At 33.9% G+C, this 21,921-nt stretch overlaps 4 protein-coding genes and 2 long non-coding RNA genes across 21 annotated transcripts in view; 4 read left to right on the top strand and 2 right to left on the bottom strand.

Annotated features, from left to right (window-relative positions):
- Positions 1-21,921, bottom strand: part of LOC111512968 (uncharacterized) — a 207,321-nt gene that overhangs the window by 112,388 nt on the left and 73,012 nt on the right. For 8 of the 14 annotated variants that reach the window (XR_012467682.1, XR_012467689.1, XR_012467685.1 and 5 more), the window contains exon 3: positions 198-1,166. The exons of 5 other annotated variants lie outside the window; for them this stretch is intronic. The gene's annotated coding sequence lies outside the window, so the exon portion shown is untranslated. The remainder of the gene's footprint in view (positions 1-197; positions 1,167-21,921) is intronic. One more of the 14 variants, XR_012467687.1, reaches the window with a different exon arrangement.
- On the top strand, positions 1,161-3,284 carry LOC141486199 (uncharacterized). The gene is made up of 3 exons (XR_012467698.1): positions 1,161-2,291; positions 2,409-2,642; positions 3,175-3,284. It is a non-coding gene; the product is annotated as an uncharacterized lncRNA (long non-coding RNA).
- Positions 3,327-6,067, top strand: LOC141486198 (uncharacterized). 2 transcript variants are annotated; one of them, XM_074183922.1, is made up of 4 exons: positions 3,327-3,532; positions 3,592-3,751; positions 3,848-4,052; positions 4,549-6,067. In XM_074183922.1, the coding sequence occupies exon 4, from the start codon at positions 4,549-4,551 to the stop codon at positions 5,503-5,505; it is 957 nt and encodes a 318-aa protein (XP_074040023.1). In that variant the 5' UTR covers positions 3,327-3,532; positions 3,592-3,751; positions 3,848-4,052; the 3' UTR covers positions 5,506-6,067. The 2 variants fall into 2 exon arrangements, with proteins under 2 accessions (XP_074040023.1, XP_074040022.1); XM_074183921.1 differs by having other exon boundaries at positions 3,327-3,751.
- LOC111516220 (uncharacterized) overlaps positions 11,371-21,921 on the top strand; it is a 14,449-nt gene continuing 3,898 nt past the window's right edge. For both annotated transcript variants that reach the window (XM_074183843.1, XM_074183842.1), the window contains exons 1-4: positions 11,371-14,772; positions 14,877-14,966; positions 21,047-21,112; positions 21,178-21,312. In XM_074183843.1, coding sequence (XP_074039944.1) covers positions 14,919-14,966; positions 21,047-21,112; positions 21,178-21,312 — 249 coding nt within the window. In that variant the 5' untranslated portion in view covers positions 11,371-14,772; positions 14,877-14,918. The remainder of the gene's footprint in view (positions 14,773-14,876; positions 14,967-21,046; positions 21,113-21,177; positions 21,313-21,921) is intronic.
- LOC141486248 (uncharacterized) lies at positions 17,360-19,383 on the top strand. Its single transcript, XM_074183989.1, has 5 exons — positions 17,360-18,240; positions 18,296-18,343; positions 18,424-18,555; positions 18,715-18,867; positions 19,046-19,383. Exons 1-5 carry the CDS (start codon positions 17,856-17,858, stop codon positions 19,381-19,383), a joined length of 1,056 nt encoding a protein of 351 aa, XP_074040090.1. The 5' UTR covers positions 17,360-17,855.
- On the bottom strand, positions 19,409-21,187 carry LOC141486123 (uncharacterized). The gene is made up of 2 exons (XR_012467660.1): positions 20,353-21,187; positions 19,409-20,298 (listed from the first exon to the last, which is right to left on the bottom strand). It is a non-coding gene; the product is annotated as an uncharacterized lncRNA (long non-coding RNA).

Raw genomic sequence — 21,921 nt, 5'->3', positions numbered from 1 at the left:
ACGTATACTTTCAGACAACGCATCACAGTTCACCTCGACGTTATGGAGGGACACCATAACCTCACTCGGGATAAAATCAGTTTATGTCTCAGTACGACACCCGCACGCTAACCCATCGGAGAGATGTATGCGGGAAATAGCCCGTATTTTAAGGACATACTGTCACAACCATCAGACCAAATGGGCTTTTGACTTACCTCTTTTCCAGCAATTTATGAACTCTGTCGTTCATGAGTCCACTGGATTCACCCCCGAGGAACTTGAGTTTGGGGTGCCTCGGGAAAAGCTACTACCCGATCAGCTGATGCCACCTGTTGGTATCAACCTCCCAGCAGGGGATAAACTCGTTCTAGCCCGGAGACAATGGAGTCCAGGGCTAAGCGTAAAGCGATCATGTACCCGGAACGACCCTATCGGAAGTTCATTCCTGGTGACCTTGTTCTCTTGAAAGCGAACAATATATCGTCAGCCCTGAAAGTTGAAACGAAAAAATTATTATTACTTTTCGAGGGACCTTATCGAATAAAAAAATGTATTCGGGATGATACGTACCTTCTGCAAGGCTCGGATAGCGACCGCGAAAGAGGAGTTTTTCACGCCTCGCACCTTAAAGGTTATAACAAGCCGCCTTGACGCGTGTTTTCCATTGTTTAAAGTTTGTTTTGTCTATTTAATGTTCGAAATGTTTCTACAGGTGCCACTTTAACTTTTGTTTTATGGACACCTGTTTTTTTGTCTGAAGGGGGGACGAAGATGTGACAAATCACATCTATTTCATTTATTTCCATTTTAACTAGTATCGTTTCGCCATCTGGTGAATTTTCTCGGTAACTTATCCGCCGCAGTGAAGGCCGATTCCAGTTGTTTACAGTTTTCTACCGTCCTTAATCATAAGTAGAGATGGCCCTCATGCCCTGCGGGATAGGCATCCAATATTTCATTTTGACGGGTTTTTTGCATTGGCAAAGTATTTCCAGGGTCAGGTTTTTTATGAACGACTGTCGAGATTCTTTTTCGTCTCTAGAGAGCTGAGTGAGAACGGTTTTTGATGCGCCATATTTGCTCAATTGTTCGAAGATTCTTCTTGTTTCCTCTTTAAAGTGAACTTCGTTCTAAATTACCTTTCTGTGGTCCTTAAGGACAAGATTCACCGTCGAGTCCCGTGCCTGTAATTATTTTAGAACTAAGTCAACAACCAAATAAGTACTCTGTCTCCCCCTCGAACTGAAAATAGATTGTTTCGCACCTTATCCTGTGTCTCATTGGATCAGCAGCAACCCCTTTTCAAAAAACCCTGAGATTGAACCCTTACAAATGTATGATATTGCCAATTGAACATAAGAGTGTAATTATTCCATTACTACATTTGCTATAATTTTTCCTGAATTGAATGAAATTAATATATTTTTTCAATTCCATTCATTATTATTATTATCATACTAAAATATATAGAACTTTCCAAAACTGTTATTTGATTCAAGTTGATATTTTTTTGTTGGTAACTGTATCGTCACCACCTCCCTGTATAGTGTGTTTGTCTGATTAAGTAGAGTTTTTGTTTTCATTTTTTTTGTTTATATTCTTATCGCGAGAAGACTGTGTTTTTCTGTCTGCCGCGAGAGGAAGAACATATAGACAAAAGGTTCGATTCCGGAGAAAGAACCGAAAGTGCTCGAGAAAACTGCAGTTGTACTGGAAAAGTGCAGTTTCTTATCTCTCTCTCTATTCACCGATTCCTCAAGTGCCGTTGTGACCAAAATCAAGGTAAGGAAATCACAGACACGTCAAATTCTCTCTTTTTGATATCATTATTATTGTTAGTTAATTCTCATTCATTAGCACCACTGAACAGAACGAACTACTCGATAATTTTCAAAGACCTATTAAAACAGTCCACTAAGTTACCCAATATATAACAGTAACTTTGTAATAAATGTAAACTATAGTTTATTGCATATAGGGAAGATGCTTCCTCCTGATTTGTTTGTGGTTTTAAAAGTATTTTAGGTACTAATTTGTAGTGAAAGAGTATGTTTTCCTAATTTTTTAATAATTTGATTCACCAAATTGCAGATTGGAGTTTCCAAAGATGGATAAAACACGGACGGTAGTTAAATTCTTAAAAGAAAATTCTGTGGAAGCAGTCCCCACACACTGGTTAATTGGAAACACTCATTGTGTCTGGCCACCCTACCCTATAGAAAAAGTAATAAATTCCATCCGAACTTATGAGGACATGAATACATGTTGGCCTAGCCACAAAATATCCATTTTCCGTAATGGAACATACAGTAAGTAGATTATTCTGTCACGGATTCTATAATTCCAGGATAAGTTTTATACATGGTGTATGACTAATCTTTGATTAGCAAATTAATTGTAATCTATTATATTTTCATTTTTTTTAGATAATTACCTGGAAGCTCGAAGCAAAACAAAGGTTGCGGAATACAGTAGCGACTTGAATGAGGAAGATTCAAAGTCCAGAAAATACAGGAAAAAAAAATAATAAAATTTCGTCCTCTGACGAAAGTGAAGAAGATGAAACGTACAGTAAGTTACCTCCTCCTCCATCGAAAACAAGGGATAACCCAACACTGATGAGTTTGATTCCAATGCTCTATCATTTCCAATGAATGAAGGTGATTAATTTTCAATTTTTTTTTAATTTTAGATTCTGTAGTGATGTAATTTTTCTGAACTAAAACAGATGTTGAGAGAATTATTGAAATATAAGCGAAATATGATAATCGATTGATCTGATAATACAGATGAGGGGAACCCATTGGAATCTAATTCTTGTGTAGAATTTAGTATTCAGTTTGAATAAAAAAGTTGAACCTCAATTCTGGAAATGCATGCCTTATTTGCTTCAAAAGACATGACACCTTTTCGATAATACCACGATGATTTCTCCATTACTGAAAAGTATGGTACCTACTGCAATAATATGTCTATCTTCCCAAAAAAGTATCTAGGAATAGCACTTTAGGGAAGTGCTCCTTTTTGAATAAATTGTCATGACCCTTGCCATATATTGGTCTATCTTCAAATAATAATAGCAGTAGTGGTTTTGTACAATTTTTCCAAGAAAATTATGGATATGAATACTATGGAAAATCAGTGATATTCAATTAACTAAGCATGCTTACATTAAATAACTTTGGTTTACAGCACCCCCAAAATCACCTGGTGATTTGGCCAATGAAAAAGAGAACTGTTGCCATTGCTGTCCAATTCATGGGAAGCAAAATATTGGTGAGCATCTTCTTTAGTGAACTTATTGATCAGTCCTTAAATAACTAATAGATGAAAAAATGTTTTTTTTTTATTTTTTTGTATCATCAGTAGCATTTTGACTGATATCAGTTCAAAACTGGAGAACCTCAGAACCAATGATGAGCGTGGTCGTAATTCCTCAGAAGAGATTGATTCCCTTTTCACTAAATTTCAATTTTTTCCTATGAACAATGCTGAAGATCTGAATACCATTGAGGAGTATTTGAAAGAAAACAATAATTTCAGAACAGCTGTGAGTGTACATAAAAATACTGATATTTTGTTTGCAAGAATCTCACTTTTTTCTTTTAGTGTAATGAAATGTCTAAAATAGGAGGCTGCAGTTTGTAGGAATTTATAAAGAGGTGCATTAGTCAACTTTTGAGTAATTCGCTGGCATCTACCTATAGTTACCACGGAAGGAAAAACAAACTGAAATTCGTAGTATTAAAATTAGCTGACCTTTTGGTGTGTAAGTAAAATAATAATAATAATAATATATATATATATATATATATATATATATATATATATATATATATATATATATATATATATATATATATAGAGGAGACCGGGGATGGTCTGGACACGGGGATACAATGGAAAGGTTCATATTTCCCGCCCTAGTAGGAATTCTGGAGCTCTAATCGATTGTGAATGTTGGCAACACTGAGTCACATCAGCTGTTAAATCAGTATATCAGTGGACAACGAAGTCTGAGTTTCATAGCATGAAGTCTGTTCTTGACGTCTTTGATCTAACTTTTTAAGGTAAGTACGTAAGGTTTTATTGTAACCTAGGATTGTATTTTGTTCTCTGTCTTTTTAATGCATGTTTTGGTGACTAGTAAGAATAAAATCTAGTGTTGACCATGTCACTACTATTTGTTGTTGTGTTCCCTAAGCCAAAAATTTATGGAGGGGGCAGTCGGGGATACAATGGACAGGTTGTCGGGGATACAATGGACAACCTGTCCATTGTATCCCCAGGTGTCCATTCTATCTCCTATATGCTTGTTGTACTGTGTAACCTGGACAATTTGGACGTAAATGGACCAAAACAAAATTCAAATTATATAATGATTTAGGAAAATGGTCTAAATCCAATAAAAAGTACACAATTCACGAAATTAGTTTGAAAAACCTGAAAATTAAAATTAGGCGATCAGTTTTTTGTATTGTTTTTACCTTCTTAATAATCAAGTTGATTATTGACGTTCGAACTATCCATCTTCCTCTGTATAACAAATATGTTTTCTTATTTTAGATGCTACGGACATTTAAAAAGACAACTGACAGAACCTTTCCAGAAGGTGATCTTCAGCAGGCTGTAGAAGACATTTTGAACAACCATGGCAGCTTGCGTCAGGTAGCAGCTGCTCGAAATGTAACCAAATCTCGTTTAGCCCTTTATGTAAAGAAAGCAAAAGAAAAGGGCTCAGATAACGTTTCCTTCAAACATAACTTTCACCAGAGGAAAGTTTTTTCCGACCAAATGGAGAAAATGCTAGCCGATTACCTGCTACATTGTTCCAAAATGTTTTATGGAATGACGCCAAAAAAATGCAGACAAATAGCCTATCAGTTTGCTGAGGCTAACGATGTAAAAGTTCCAAACTCCTGGGAAGAAAATCAACAAGCTGGAGAAGATTGGTTTACTGGTTTTATGAAGAAGAACTCCACATTGTCAATTAGAAAACCTGAGGCCACTTCCCTAGCCAGAATGACTGCCTTCAACAAAACAACTGTAGGTGAATTCTTCGACAAATTACATGAGGTGATCAACAGAAATAAATATAGAACCTCGGACATCTTTAACTTGGACGAAACAGGGGTTACCACTGTCCCACCTGTGACTAAAGTGATTGCGCAGAAAGGTGAAAAACAAATTGGTCAAGTAACATCAAGAGAAAGGGGAGAACTTGTCACCCAAGTCGGGATAATATGTGCCAACGGCAATTGTTTACCTCCCGTTTTTATATTTCCACGAGCGCGCTTTGACAAGACGAAAATGATGGCGGGAGCAGTCCCTGGGGCTTTAGGTCTGGTCCATAAATCAGGATGGATGACGACAGACAACTTTATTTTGGTTTTGAAATTTTTTAAGGATAACGTCAGGTGTGATAAAGAGCATCCTGTCCTGCTTCTAATGGATTACCATGAATCGCATCTTAGCTTGGAGGCCATTAACTTCTGCCGGGATAACGGAATATCACTATTTTGACTTTACCGCCACATACTTCAAACAGATTACAGCCCCTGGACCGAAGCGTATTTGGGCCATTCAAGAAGTACTTCAGCAATGCAGTGCACTCATGGATGTTGGATCACCCCAATCAAACTCTAACAATCTACTCACTTCCGGAGCTTTGCTCCCGAGCTTGGGATCGAGCCGCGACTCCCGAAAATGTAAAAGCTGGTTTTCAGAAATGTGGCATCTCACCATTCGATAGAAACATTTTTCAAAACCATGATTTTCTGTGCTCTGCTGTCTCAGATCGTCCATGCCCTTCTTCAGATCCTCTCATTCCAAGCAACTCCTTAAAACCTACTGAGTCAAGCACTGATTTAGGCAATGGCATAAATGCTGAAGATTCTCCTAGCACAATCATCAATTCTACCGAGGCTCATACACCAATTGCATCATGCAGTCATCATTTTAATAATAACAATTTACTCTCGGGTTCTTTTGTTTCACCAGAACAGTTAATTCCATACCCAAAAGCTAAGCCACGGAAACTGACTAAGGGTGGTCGCAAGCGTGGAAAATGTATGATTGCCACTGATACGCCGGAAAAAGAAGAAATCGAAGATAAATCAAGAAGTAGACTGGCAAAGAAATCTAAGGCTGTGAAAAATGTTTTCCAAGGAGATAAGACTGATTCATCGGACGAAGATATGGATGAAGTTATTTTAAAGGATTCATCTTCCGAAATGGAATTAGACGATGAAAGCGATGAGTGCCTTAGGAGTGGAAGTGATGCCGTTGAGGGTGACTTCCTGGTTGTGAAAGTACCGTCAGAGAAAGGAAGGTATGCTGTTAATTTTGTTGCCAAAGTAGAACAAAAATTACTAGACAAATGAAGCGTCTTCTTTCATAACTTTTTCTCAAGTTATCACAATTTTACCAAAGCCGATAGAAGACAATCGAGCGAGATTCAAAGGCATGCTTTACTTCAATACTGATATATCAGAATTCTATCTGCAGTAACTAGTTGAATATGATTATATTTTATACTTGTCAGTTATAGGCATTGAAGATTTTTTCTCAATTGTTAATTTCATTTTTATGTAAGACTGAAATAATGGATCCTAATAATCGTAACTTACCATAATAATCAACATATTTGTATTTTCTACATTTGTAATCTGTTAAATAAATGAATTTAAAAAAAATCGATGTTTTATTCATTTTTTGAAGTGCCCTAAATTCATGTCCATACCATCCCCGCGTAGTGTCCAATGTATCCCTGTACCCGGGGATGGTTTGGACAAATGCGCTACCTTAGATTTTTGGCAGTTTTTTCAAAACGTATTAATTTTGGATATTTTATATTTTAAATATATGGACCTAAAGAACCACTCTAAACATTAGTGCAGAAACCAAGAAGGTAACATCTTTAGAAAAAATTTAAAAAATAAAAAACGGAAAAGTGTCCAAACCATCCCCGGTCTCCCCGGTTAGATATAGATTATTGTCGAGTGTGTATGATATACATCGAAAGGAGGAAATTCGTGGACAGAACACGTCTTGGTGATGTTAGATGATGCCTGGGAATGCTGGGTCTTCTAATTGAAACCACAAATGTGCGGTTAGCTCCTGTTGGTGACACCGTGCATATGTGATGCATATATATAATATATATATATATATATATATATATATATATATATATATATATATATATATATATATATATATATATATATATATATATATATATATATATATATATATATATATGATTTTCATGGAAAATAATTCCATGAAAATCAAAAGATAAATAGATAAGTACTTTCTGATCATTCCCATATTGATTTCAAGAGCCACCGGTAGACAGCTGCGTAAACGCAGCTATTTTCATCAAGTAGTAAGTAATTCCTAGATTTTACTCGTTACCGAAAGTACACAAACCTGAACTATCGATGAGACCCATTGTGTCATCAATTAACTCACCTAACAGCAAACTGGCTAAATGGTTGGCCAATATTCTGTCAACGAATTTTATGTGAAAGATTCAATTTCCTTTAGTAATTTTATTAATGATTATAAACTTCCTGAAGACTATGTCCTAGTGAGTTTCGATGTAGTTTCACTTTTTACAAATTTGCCTTTGAATGTATTAATTAATAGCCTACAAAACCACTGGGATCATTTCTCAGCATTGTATGCTTGATTTTCCAAATGTAAAATCAATTTTAGAATTTATTTTTGACTCTAATGTCCTAGTTTTTCAGGACAATTTCTATAAACAAATTTTTGGTACCCCAATGGGGTCAACCATTTCCCTAATTCTAGTAAACTTTGTACTAGATGATTCAATTATGAATGTAAAGGATATAATCCCTTTTAATATTCCTTTCATTAAACGCTATGTAGACGATTTGATCCTATATGTGCCTCGTGGGAGAACTGAAGAAGCATTAACAACGTTTAACAGTTACAACGAACATCTGCAATTCACAGCTGAAGAGGAAGGTAACAACAGTTTACCATTCTTGGATATGCGAGTGTGCAGAAACACATATAACGTTCTACGAACAAGATGGTACAGGAAACCATGCGCAAGCAACAGGTTACTGAACTACCATTCATACCATCCTACAAAGATGAAAATAAATTTAGTCCTCACCATGAAAAACAGGGTGATCAATCTGACACATCCACTATTTGAAGATGATTGTATCAAAGAACTAAAAGGTATTCTCCTTGAAAATTCATATCCTTGCAAACTTTTGAATAAATTACTTTTCAGCTCTTTTTCCACAGAGACTACTGTTTCAAATAATTTAGTTAACCCCATAAATAATAATAATTTAAATTTATCAAACAGTGGAGATATACCTCCAACTTCATTATTTTTCAAAACATTACCATATTTTCAGTCTTTAACACCCAAGCTCTTGAACGTTTTCAAGAGTGAAAATATTAAATTTGCTCAATATATTGTCACCACTACGAATAGTCTGTTTTCCAAAATTAAAACTCCTTTGAAAACTTTAGAAAAGTCTAATGTAGTATATGAAATTCCTTGTCATACATGTGATAAGACATATGTTGGTCAAACATCTACAATTTTATCAGGACGTATAACGTCACATAAAAGTGATTGTAATATGAATAAAGCTACCTGTGCATTGGTTGAACATGTCATCAACACAAAACACCCAATGAATTACACCTAAGTTAGAGTATTGTGTACTGAAAGTAACTTACAGAAACGGCTGTTTAAAGAAATGTTCTTTATCAAAAGGAATACAAACAACATGAACAAAAAGACTGAGATTAACAACCTCAGTAATATTTATAATTACATCTTGAAATTGGAACTGATTCCCCCAGGTTCCCAAAGTAACAGATAGTGTGTGAGTTTGGAGGCAGTGCTGAGTCTTGTTATTCACTTCTTTTATGAGTACTTGGCAGCACTGTATCCATATTCAGATACTTTTTGAAACTGCTAGTGTCAACATTGCTGTTGGTGTGCCTTTTGGTAATCCTGTTTTGGTTTATACTGTCAATTTTCAAATTTTAAACTTCAAATGTCATAATGTCAATTATCAATTTGCAAATATTCCCTGTTTCCTTTCTTTCTAGTTGCTACCACGCTACTAGTAAATGCCATGCATGGCCGTTAAAATAAAATTTAAAATTTCAAATCCTTTAAATGTTACTTCTGAATAAGTTTTATATATATTTTTTCTTTAAACCATAAAAATTTAATGTGTGACACTTTTCTACATAATGAAAAGTACTAAGTTTGTGTTTCTCAGTGAAACGTTCGACTTTTTACTATAACCTCAAGTTAGTAAGTACTTTTTTATCTATTGTTTTACAATTTTGCTTCAATGTTATCAATTTATTGTAGATGTCTTGATAAAGGGAATAAACATTCTCGAAAGCTCGACCATATAATAAAGAGTATTCTTTAAACAACAGCCCAGCAATTTTGACTGCATCCCCAACATTATTCCGTATTTCTCCTTAACTAGTCAGTCAAGATTACCCATCGCTTTATAATTTCTAGACATGGGGTTCTTCATGAACATCCGACAGCAGTTTGGTCTACAAACAGTTACACACATGAAAACATGGGCAAAAACGAACACCAAGTTGGCATCGATGAGAAACAGAAAGCAGTTCTTGCTGAAATGTAGAAAGTACCACATATTTCCAAATCACGTAACGAATGGCATTGGAAACGTGACAACATTATTACACCACCGAGGAGGAACAACTGGACGATCCGTGCAGAGTTTCAATCACCGGTTGAGGAAAAATATTTTAAACTTAGAAATTAAAATCACCTTCAGTGAGCTCATAAATTTAGAAAGAGTTTTAAATGACCTTAAGCGAATATTATCTGCCACGTTGCCGGTTTCCACTTTTGAAGAATATGAACGAAGGCTTACCATAAAATATAATACACTTTTCCATAAAATAAAGCATAAAAACATTATTAAATTTAACAATCTCCATAATAATGAATTTCTCTCTATTAAAATACAAGAAAAATGGATAAAGAACCTTACAAACGTTGAAATACCTTCTGATATTAGACGTTTTCTGGCTCTGGGTCCAAAATTTGGAATTTGTCCTTTAACTAAAGAAATTAAATTTTCTAACCTTATTTGCAGATTTAGAAAATATACTGTTCAATATTGATAAAAACTTTCAAGATATCTATCGTGCTCAATGCACAAATATTATTACAAATTTCCTCCATAAAAATTCAGATAATTACCATTTTTTAAGAAAAACTTTTGATCAATGTAAATCTTTTTTAAAACAACATCCTGAGATCTATGTAGTAAGAAGTGATAAAGGCAATGTGACGGTCATAATGTTCAAAGAGGACTACTCTACTAAAAGTTTTGAATTACTTAGTGATATTAAATATTATAAAAAGTAAAATCATAATCCAGTCAGCACCTTACAGCAAAAAGCTAACAAAATAGTTTCTAGGATTAAGAAGGATAAATTGGTGGATGAAAACACAGCCAAAAAGCTGACTATCTATAATGCAGTAATTCCTAGATTTTACTCGTTACCGAAAGTCTATTTGGCAGTGAATATTTGCCGTCATATCTGAAAGGGCATCATTTAATCCCGAGAGTGTTTAGTGAAAGAATGAACGGAAGAAGGGAATTTTAGAGTTTAGCATCTCAGCTTATTCACTGAGAAATCGGAAAACGGTACGTAGAAAGTTTCTTTTCTATTCACGTTCTTATTTTTTTTGTTGAACTATTGATCGTTTTTTTCGTCTTCCAAAACGGTTGAATGTTATTTACTACTGGTTTACCATGATATTGCAGAAGAGGTTAGCCTAACAGAATGGACTCTGTATGCCTGGTTTATCGAACTTCGCATTTCAAAAAATGAATTTAGTCGAAGGCAATATATTTGTGTTTCATGTGCATATGGGATCATATGAAATTCAAACTGCTGGCTAATAAAATACACTGTTTTTCGTATAACAGTCGATATATATATATATATATATATATATATATATATATATATATATATATAAGAAGTTCGACATATTAAAATTTCGAATTCATCAAATGAGTAGGATAAATTTTATTACAATTTCTACATCATTCGAATCGATAGTTCTTTTTTGCCACTGAGGCAGACTCGAAGGTATTTTCTTTTTCACCAGGTTAAATATGTCGAAGAAGAAAGCGAATTATCTCTGAATAAATTCGAAGCTTCTGCGAGTTCTGAAGATGATGTTACCTTCACTCCTCAAGGATTACTGGAGAGTTCGGATTCCACCTACGACTCAATCAATGAAGCGGGATATCGTCGGCTTACTTTCAAAACCTCCTAAGTCTGATTTTTGGTGTTTAAAAGGTTTTGATACAAATATATTTAAAATATCATTGTTTACCATCCTGCAAAAGCTCCTAAGTTCTGAGTGATGATAGCGACATCTATTGGACGATAGTGAAACCTTCTATGTCGTTGCGTTACAATGTCATGCGTCAAAAGCTTCTAAGTCTGCGTTTTGAATTCGGCCATCGTTGTTCAAGAAAGTGCCCGCGATTTTCAACCGAATAGTGTCTTAAATTCTACTAAATAATAAAGAAAGTGAGTTTTCATTGATATATAAGGTGAGTAATGCATAATTAACTTTTATATGTTGATCATTAGATTTTGAGTTGCTGAATTTGACCAGGTTTGTTGGAAACCGACTTAAGAGGTTTTGATTTACACTGATCTATGACAAAATGTTCCCGAGAAGTAGACTTATGCGGTTTTGATTACTGTCTACATGGTAATTTTTTAATTTAATTTTCACTTCTTTTTCCTTTATTTTAAGATGTACGGGGGTATGAGTAGAAATAAATTCATGTTATCCTTAGTTTCAAAGAATGAAACTAATGATGAATCATCTTCCTCAAGTATTGATGATACTTCGAATCCATTATTGGAAATTAATAAAATAATTAACAATGATGCCCTAGTAATGAATAAAAACGATGAGAGTGAACCCAGAAGCAATGAACTCCAGAAGGAAATAGATGAAGCTATAAAAGTATTATTTGATAATCGTGGAGACCAAAAGGATGAATTATTAAATGATGAAATATTTCTAATAGGAGATCAAGTGAATGGTGAGTATTTTATTTATTTTCACTGATCAATTTCATCAATGAAAATAAATTATAGGAACCACATTGATTGAACTTTCCAATACCAAGCAAAAAATTGCTAAAAGGAACAATGTGCAAGGTGAACCAGAGCGACATGATATTGATATTGCCGAGGTTGGTCCTTCAGGCACCTTCATGGACAACAAGAAGCGATGTGAAAATGATCAAAATTATGTACCAGATAAGAGTGGGTCAGAAAGTGAGTATGAAGAGAGCGAAGATGAGTATCTTAATATGAGTGAACAATTAAGGAAGGAAATGGGTGCGGGAGAACAAGAAAACAATGAAATGTTAGTCGAGAACATTGAAGAAAATATGCAACCCAAAAGAAAAAGAAAACAAAAAGCTGACACACGGAGTTGGAAGAGGCAGGAGTGTAAGACCAAACGTCAAAAGGGAGAAAAATATGATGGGTTTAGAAAAAACCCTGAGGGAAAATGGACCATCGATGTAGCAAAACCACCTCGTGAGTTGAAACCTTTCTGTAATTGTAAGATTTCGGTAATATCAAAGAAAATACAATGTAGAGTTTTCACAGATGAAGATAGGCAGGACATTTTCAAAAATTTTTGGCACAATATGACCTGGCCTGAAAAGAAAATTGACGTTTCAAGTCTTGTAGACACTGTTTCTCCAAAAGATATGAAAAACCGAATCAATGAGACTTCAAGACGTTCCAAGACATTTGTATGCCATTTGAAAAAAAATGGTATTCGCGTAAGAGTGTGTCAGGTTATGTTTATTAATACTTTAAACCTGGGAACTTGGTCTTTGCATAACTGGGTATCTTCAAGTGAGGATTGCAACGAACATCTGAACAATGATGAAGTTATTTCCCCTAGCAGGAATAGGATCACCACTAGACATGAAGCGGACAGAATCGGATTAAGGCAATTTTTTCATGGAATTGCCAAAAATGGAATCTCACTATTGTAGAGTTTCATCGACTAAGAAATATTTGGAGCCGATTTGGCAAAGCAAAGCTGCATTGTATAGAAGTTATGTTGAGTATTGCAAAGACAAAAGTATTAAGGCTCTTTCCCTAAAGACTTTTCATGAAGAGTTTGCATTAAATAATTTAGGTTTATATTCTCCCAAAAAAGATCAATGTGACCTTTGTGTCTCATATAAGGCTGGAAACGTCGATGATCAGGTATACAATCGCCACATTTCTAAAAAAGATAGAGCACGTGATGAAAAATCATTAGATAAGAGTAATGCTCGGCTTGTTTTCACGATGGATCTTCAATCAATTCTTCTTTGTCCAATGCTTAAGGCATCAACAATTTATTATAAAAAAAATTAGTGGTTCATAACTTTACCTTGTTTAATCTCATAACAAGTGATGCATATTGTTTCTTGTGGCACGAAGCTGAAGGAAGAGTAACATCAAATGAATTCGCAACAATTTTGTACAATTTTATCCAATCTAATGTATCAGAAGGAGAAGAAATTATTTTGTATAGTGATGGATGAACCGCACAAAATAAAAATGCCACTTTGTCAAACGCACTTTTGCATCTAGCGATAGACAAGCGCATAGTTATCACGCAAAAGTACTTGGTAAGTAGCCACACGCAGATGGAGTGCGATAGCATGCACTCCACAATCGAACGAAAAATTCGAAATAGAGAAATTTACTCGCCTGCTGGGTATATTGCCGCTTGTAAAACGTTTCGTTTGAATCCAAGGCCATATCAAGTTGAATATTTGAACCACAGATATTTCAAAAATTTTTCTGCGCTGAAGTACCACACTCTAATTCGTCCAGGATATAAAACAGGAGATCCGACTGTAAATGATTTGTGTGCCATACAATACAGACCTGATGGAAAGCTCTACTACAAATTGAATTTTGACGATGATTGGATGGCATTGGAAAAGAGATTGAGTAGAAAAAGTCAAGGGATAGGTAATATCGTTCCTCTTTATGAAAAGGAACTACCAATTAAAAAAAGTAAATACGACCAGTTACAACAATTAAAGGAAGTAATACCTGCAGACTATCATCTTTTTTTATGATACACTACCGTTTGAAAATGATTAGTTTTTTAAATATTTTCATGTTTTTTATTTACCTTTCCAATTGACTTGATGTTTTGTTTCATTTTATTCACTTTTCTGTCTGTTTTTAGTTTTATTATGAAACAATTATTGAAACAAATGAAACCTACTAAGTCTCTATCATGTTCTGTTATATTTGTTGCAAAACCTTCTATGTCTAGTTGAAAACTATATTATTGTAATTTTTAGTAAATATTTGTGTGAACAAGTCAAAACCAACTATAAGTATTGGTTATTGAAAGATCACTTCACAAAATTGGTGTAAGATGGTTCATACACGTTTTTTATTCCTCGTGTAAAATTGGCCTGAGCTGACTTAGGAGGTTTTGAAAGTAAGCCGACGATATGTAGAAATAACTCCTGAAAAACTTTTAAAGACTAAAAATACATCTCTCTCAACTGTTCTCCTGAAAAACTTTTAAAGACTAAAAACACATCTCTCTCAACTGTTCCTGAAACTGGAAGTGTTTCGAACATAATACCACGCAGCATATATTCAGAGTATTGCATTCACGAATCGGGAGGTGGTGTTTTGGTTTCGGAAAAGGTACGAGTAGTTTAAGAGTTTGTATTAAGAGATAAATCAATTTCAAAATGTTTTTGATTTTTTTTTTTATTTTTCACCTCATGAGATAATTGACTACATTTCAGGTGGCCGAGGCTCTGTGTGAAACACAAGGGTCTTCTGACCAAATGAGCGGTTCTCCTAAAGAACTGACGATGTTACGCAATGTTGAATGGGTGAGTTCACCTTGCAAATTATAATTATAATAATTTCGACTGTACAAGTACAGAAGGTTGTCAGTCTCAGCTAAACACATTTACTCAGGGCACAATATTTTTGGATCCAATGATTACATTTTTTACGATATGCGAATTGAATCAGTTTGCTTTCATAAATTGTTTTGAAAAAAAAGCGATGGAACTGAAAATGACAACAATGAGACTATATACTATTACTTCAATTAGATCTTGCAAAAATCTCCCCCATTTTGAACTGAGTTCACAACTGATATTACTCTTTTCTTGTTATGACTCACAATGCACATTACTCAAACCATTCACCTTTATCAGCCAATCATTTTCTGTTTTTATTTCTATCTAGTGAAATTTCAAAAATTCATTTGTTACTTTGAACGTATTCAAAAAACATTTCATTGTGAGATTTTGACTAAACAGTTTTACAAAAACGCAACACATGCTCGCCATACAATGGCTTCTTCAGGCGTGTTGCGTTTTTGTGAAACTGTTTAGTGAAAATCTCACAATGAAGTGTTTTTTGTATACGTTAGTTATGGATTTTCATCAAGTATCTGCCAATTCCATCAATGATGTTACTTTGAAATGGATTTGATGAGTAATGCATTTTTAAACTTCAAGCATAACGACGTGAACTGCTATAGTGACATCGAAAGTGACATGAAACATATTAGTAACACATTTTGTTATGATCTCAACGCGGCCACGGCTATTGATTTTATCGTCTTTCATTTGTTGTGTAATATCAGTTTGTTGTTTTTCCTGGGTTTTCTAAACTTCTATAATCTGAAAAATAAACAAAGCTAAATCACCACAGTCTGTTGGAAGTGTAAGAAAAGCACCCCGAGAAATTACTAAGTAATATAAACCACTGAAGAGTCCAATTAGTCGGAAACTTATATTTATGATTTTTTTTATTGATTTGAATAATCAAAATGAATTAATATTCTCAGCTGGCTTCAATGTTATCCACGGTTTGATAATTTTTTCCGTTCTCAAATTCGAGAAAATAAATATCAAATCAATAAAATGTCCAAATATCATATTCGATAGTCTACGTCTACGAGATTGCACAGACAACAGAATTCTGTTTAGGTTCATATTTCCATCTTACCTTAGCAACGGTAAGCAGGTACGGGAGTGGTTGAAATAGTTATCATCTGCCGAAAGGATTCTCATTTTTTCGTGAGGTTCTTTAATGATGAGTTTTGTTCACTCAAGTTCACTCAAGTCTTGAAGTTTCATCTAAACATATTTTCCACGGGAATAAGGTGTACTGTTTCATGTTTTCATTTATATTTTCTGGTTTTGTTCGTATAAGACACGAACAAAACCTAAAAAGTCGGATGGAAACAGTATATTAGTAGCTCCAAAAGTTATTCTTACATTATCGTTTGTAAACAAGATAAATGATTAGTTTTTGAGGAAAAATTCGAAAGTTGAAATTTGTCAGCATTTCATGTACATTTTATAATTTGTTTTGAAATGCCAATTTTTACTTAATCCATCACGATAATCTTGATAGAAAGTGGTATTTTTCAAACATCGAAATATATCTATTCGTGAGATACAATGTCAAAGATAGGTACTATGTAATTAATTTCTCTATGCCAGTAAAAAAGTAAAAGTTTCGAAGATACTCTATATGTCATTGTGCGTTGATAATTACTTAATAAATAACATACAATTCATTTTATTTGAACTTTTACAACATTCTAAAAAATAAAAAAATTGAATCTTTACGGTTGGTATTTTTTATTTTATACAATAACCGATGTATAAAATGAGATAGTATATGGAGCTCTGAAACTTACAATTGTCCATTAGCACAGAAAAATGGACTGCACTTTATCTTTGAAAGTACAAGAATTATAATGAATAAAGTGTACATGAATTTGTGAAAAACTTTTTTTGTTGCTCACTACGTCAAGTTTCTTGACCAAATTTTCGTAGATGACGTCATATTGCCGCCATACGGAATTTGTAGAAAATAAAGGGTTCTGTTCAGAATTCTTGACTTGATTCCATTTTCGGTTAAACCGGAATTGAATTCTTGATGGCTTTATCAAACACATTTTGGCTTCAATGAAACATCTGATTGGAGCTGTGTAAAATGTTTTCGTTGTCACTCGTTATTCTTTCTACAGAAAAACAAGTATAATCCATCATACTCTATGAAAATGTATCATGCATGATTACCATTGCTAAGGCGAGAAGTTAAAGATGGAAATAAGAACTGGAAGTGAATTCTTGGAGAATGCTAATGTTTCATTTTGACTTTTGACAAAACAAATATATCTTTCTTCAATTGATGTGTTTTTCACCAAAGTTTTATTTTATTTTGAGATCAAAAAAGGGTTACTTTCCATAACGTAAGCCATTTTAGGGAAAGTTGAGTATATAAATTTAATTTTTTGATTAATTACCAAATTCATAGACAAAATTTATAAATATCACATAGGCCCGGTTGTAGATGTCACAGGTAAACGCTAGCTCAACTGAACTGTCAGTCATGTTTGAACCGAGATCATTAGGGTTTTCGTTGTGGAGTGCAAGATCAACATTAGTTCAGTTGAACGCTCTTCATGTCTTGTTGGTAGCACTGAATTCAGTTCTTCATCTGAAATATAATGTTCTATGCGAACATTTCATGTCGTTCTGTGCGTTTTGATCATTTATTATTGTTTGTTCTACGTGTTGTTCGAATTATTTGGATTTGAACTATACATTTGAGAAGACAATCGTGATTTAATTGTATTCTATATATCAAAGGTAAGTTGATCATATGAATTCGTGTAGAGAATGCTGTAGATATCAATGTTGTAGGACGTGATTTTGAACAAACAGGTGGTGGTTTTATTTGTAAATGTGATGGAGGACTCGAATAAAAAGCGATCTGCTTCAAAAGAAGAGCATATTTTAATATCCTTGGTGCAGAAATTTAAAGAGCAAATTGAATGCAGAAGAAGTGATACAAATACCAACAAACTCAAATTAAATGCTTGGAAACGAGTTACAGACGTATTTAATAGTATACCTGGGGAAAATTATAGACAATTGCAGGCATTGAAAAATAAATATGAAAATATAAAGAAGCGAAGCAAACAAAAATTTGCTGATGAAAAGTCATTTTTGAAAAAGACAGGAGGTGGGCCACCTAAAGATTTTCATGTTGATGACATCGATAATGCAATAAAGCAAATAATAGGAACTCAAATGACAGGTTTACAATCAGAATTCGATGATAACCGCGATGGTGAGTTTGAATTATTCTATTTATTATTTTTCAAAAGAGAAAACTTTCATTTCAGGTAGTGTGGTAGAAGTTATGGATGAAGAAATGGATATATCCGATTTGAGTAAGTTTAAAAATGTATGTAATATATTTCTAATTTTATGCTCATATTGATATTAATACAATATTTTATGCAATGTGCAGGGAAACAGTTGAATAATGATTCGAAGATAGTGGAGTGCAGCAACACAATCGAGACAAACGGGCTCCAGATACTACCATCTCTTGACTGTCAGGGAGCATCAAGATCTTATGATTTGAGTAATGAAAAAACTGGTAAATAAATATTGTTTTATATTAAATTTTTTGCTAATACATTTCATTCGCTCCAATAAACTGTATATAGTTCATGGAATGAATGATAATTTTTCAAATGGACACACAATGTATTGACCGACCTCCTCAAAATACATGACTCATGTTTTTTTTCAACAGCATTGTTAGACCACAGCTATATTACTTCAAATAAGGAAACTGCCAAAGCAATAATACATGAAGATTGGTCGAAATGTACTCCAGACATGTTGAAGAAAAAAATTTCATCACCACTTATAATTAGGGACAGAAATCTGTCCTCCACTAATAAAGGTGATTATTTCTATTCTTTTGCAAATTATTGGTAATATCTTTGCTTATAAAGTTTTTATTATCACTACACAGTATCTAAAAATCTTCTGAACTTTCACACCACCTTTAAACATGAAAATAGAGAAGGTGCACACATGTTCAATCGACGGTCTTGTTTCACAACTGTCTTTTGTTTTAGGAAATAATTGTTTGAAGAAGAACCGAAACTCTCTGAACAGTAGGTTGGTTGAATGGAGTTCTACAAAAATAGAACTTGCTGAAATTCAGAAGACCGCTTTTTATGAAGAACATCGGCTGAAACTAAAGCACATGGAAGAGAAACACGATAAATGGATGCTGTTACAAGAAACTGAGTCAGCGATGAAAATGAAATTCTTGAAAGAGGAACATGATATGAATATGTCTTTCCTTCAAGAAAAAAAAAAGATTACTCGAAAAATAGGTTGTTTTAGAGTAATAAATACAATTATTAAATGTTTCATTGTGCCTTATTTAATTATTATCACACACAACTGAAAGTAATTTAATAATCACAACAATATTCCTTTTTCCAATTTATTTCACAGTAAGTTTGCAAAGTAGTTGTGTATCAAAGCATAACGAACACTATTATTTACACCACCATTTTGATTTAAATGAACATCATTTACATTGTCCACAAAATATATAGCAGCTTCAATTTCATCATTAACTTGAGGTTCAGCATCTCTCATAATGCAAGCTATATTGTGCAGTACTGCTGACGCAACTACAATACTTTCTACTTTTTCCACTCTTAACCGAATACCTAGAGCCAAAATTGGAAACCTTCTTTTCCATACACCAAAGCATCTCTCTATTGCATTACGTGTCCTGATCTGTGATTCATTGAACAGATGTTCTGCAGGAGTATGAGGATCTCCTAGTGGAGTAATAAGGTATGTTTTAATCCCATAACCACTATCTCCAACTAGTACACTGTCTGCCTAGTCTCCATTTTCAAACTTGGCCCTGAGGTTACAATTTCTAAAAATATTCGAATCATGCGCACTTCCTGGCCAACGACATACAATATTGTTTATTTTCAATTCAGCATCGCACACAGCTTGAACATTGAATGAGAAAAATCCCTTCCGGTTTCGAAAATTTTCAGCCTGGGGTCCACCAGGTGACTGTATTCTAATATGTGTACAATCCAGTGCTCCGATACATTTAGGAAATTTACTAATGTTGAAGAAACCTTGTCTGGTATGATAAATTTCTTCTTGAATTTCGGGTAATTTAATGTAGGTATTACGAAGTCTTGCAATAGTTCTTGTAACTTGTCAAATGACTCGACTTGCTGTAGATTTATCAATCCCATTGAAGTCAGCTGTAACCTGAAGTATAGAGCCTGTGGCCAGGTACCGTAATGTCACAAATATTTTCATGTCAGGTGTGAGAGCATGGTTTCTGAAATTTGTCATAGTTAGAATACAATAACAAAATGTATTTTCAAATACTCACTTATCGACCCTGAATTTAATGTCTTCTGAGATCTGATCAATTAGAAACCTAACAGTTCGTTTTTCTAGTCGAAATCTACATTGGAATTAATTATCAGTCCATATCTCAAAGTGACTTGGTCTGTTTCTGAAGGTTTGTGGTTGCACAAAACCATTTAAAATTTGTAAAAAATCTTCATCGTCGGTTAATTCTTCGATCAATTCGTTCATTTTGAATAATCAACACTATCAACAGCAAAATGAAAATTCAACATCAATTTTTGAGGTTATCAACACAGCGTCAAATATCAAAATCGTCTTGAACCATCTTCAAACGCTCTTCAAACCCCGTTCAAATGAACATAACCTTGAACTACAGATCAAGGTTGACTGACGTATTTACAACAATAATTTTCAATTGAACCCAGTTCAACAGAGAACCACAGATGAACTATGCATCTACAACCGGGCCATAGTAATACGTAGTAACTTCCAGGGTGAACTTTTCAAATTGCCCTTTATTACACTCTAACAGATTCTGTGTTGATTTAGCCTTCAGATTGTGCTAGGTTGAGAAACCCAGAAAAACATGAAAAACATTGACTCCTCCACAAACTTTCTTCCAAAGAATAATTAAGATGTATAGTTTTTGAAAACTCTCTTTCCTCTTATGAGAAAATATTTTTATATTAACTAAATGTCTTTCTCTTCATTAGGATGAGGAAGCAAACTATAATAGCTATTGTGAGAATGACATGAATACTGCAAGTGAAAATTTTGGTGTAAGTATGTTCACGACAGCATTTAGGGTTATTAATATTGACTCCGAAATGTTAAATGTTTTCAGAAGGAAATATCTCAACAACCACTTCCAACCCCGCTAAAAAAACAGAAGCATAATATTCTCTCATATCAACAGCATGAATCAGCAGAAAATAATAATATAGAGAGGACCATTATAAACTATGGAAAAATAAGTCAGGTAATAGAAAATACTTTTATAATTCATTTCAGCTTATTCAGATCATCATTGTTCAATGTGAAACCACTTGCTACCTAATATGTAAAATGGCTGGCTCTCATATTTATTTCCACATCATAACCCGCAATTCGAATATTTCGAATTGCTCCTACATTTCTCGCCGAGGCTCTTCTCTCAATTCAGAGAGGTAACCAATTATCCAAGCAAAATGGCCCTGAATTATAAAATTGAGATTGGAAAAACTTTCATATTGAACATCTTTCGAAGGTTCTTGCAACTAGAACTTATGCTCATTAGACGATATGAATTCGATTTCAGAAAAAGCTATATATTTACTTTTCTTGATGCAATACAATTCCTCAATCCTAATAGTTTAAACCATTTAATGAAATGAAATATGTGTTTTATTTTTTTTTTCCATGTAGGTATTCAATATGTCAGAACAAGTTTCAAATGCTACAAGCGTAAGACTTGTAGCATTTGGAACATGTTCTGATACCTATGTTGACTTGTGAGTAAAATGAATGCTGGTGCAATTTTTCACCAGAACTTAATTTTTTGTGATATTATCTGTGATACCCTTAAGATGAAGATACCCCTGTATTTTAG

Source organism: Leptinotarsa decemlineata, unplaced genomic scaffold (genome assembly GCF_025532065.1).
Source record: "Leptinotarsa decemlineata unplaced genomic scaffold, Ldec_3_MD MMD2_tig00026347_RagTag_RagTag, whole genome shotgun sequence".
Lineage (NCBI taxonomy): Eukaryota > Metazoa > Arthropoda > Insecta > Coleoptera > Chrysomelidae > Leptinotarsa > Leptinotarsa decemlineata.
The sequence above is the reverse complement of the archived record's forward strand: the minus strand, read 5'-3'. Positions and strand labels throughout refer to the sequence as shown.

Bases quoted from the DNA above. Each gene is read 5' to 3' on its own strand.
- LOC141486248 (XM_074183989.1), top strand. From the start codon at position 17,856: ATGGAGGACTCGAATAAAAAGCGATCTGCTTCAAAAGAAGAGCATATT. The intron at 18,241-18,295 runs GTGAGTTTGAAT...CTTTCATTTCAG, and splicing joins ATTCGATGATAACCGCGATG to GTAGTGTGGTAGAAGTTATG. The intron at 18,344-18,423 runs GTAAGTTTAAAA...TGCAATGTGCAG, and splicing joins AATGGATATATCCGATTTGA to GGAAACAGTTGAATAATGAT.
- LOC141486198 (XM_074183922.1), top strand. From the start codon at position 4,549: ATGCTACGGACATTTAAAAAGACAACTGACAGAACCTTTCCAGAAGGT.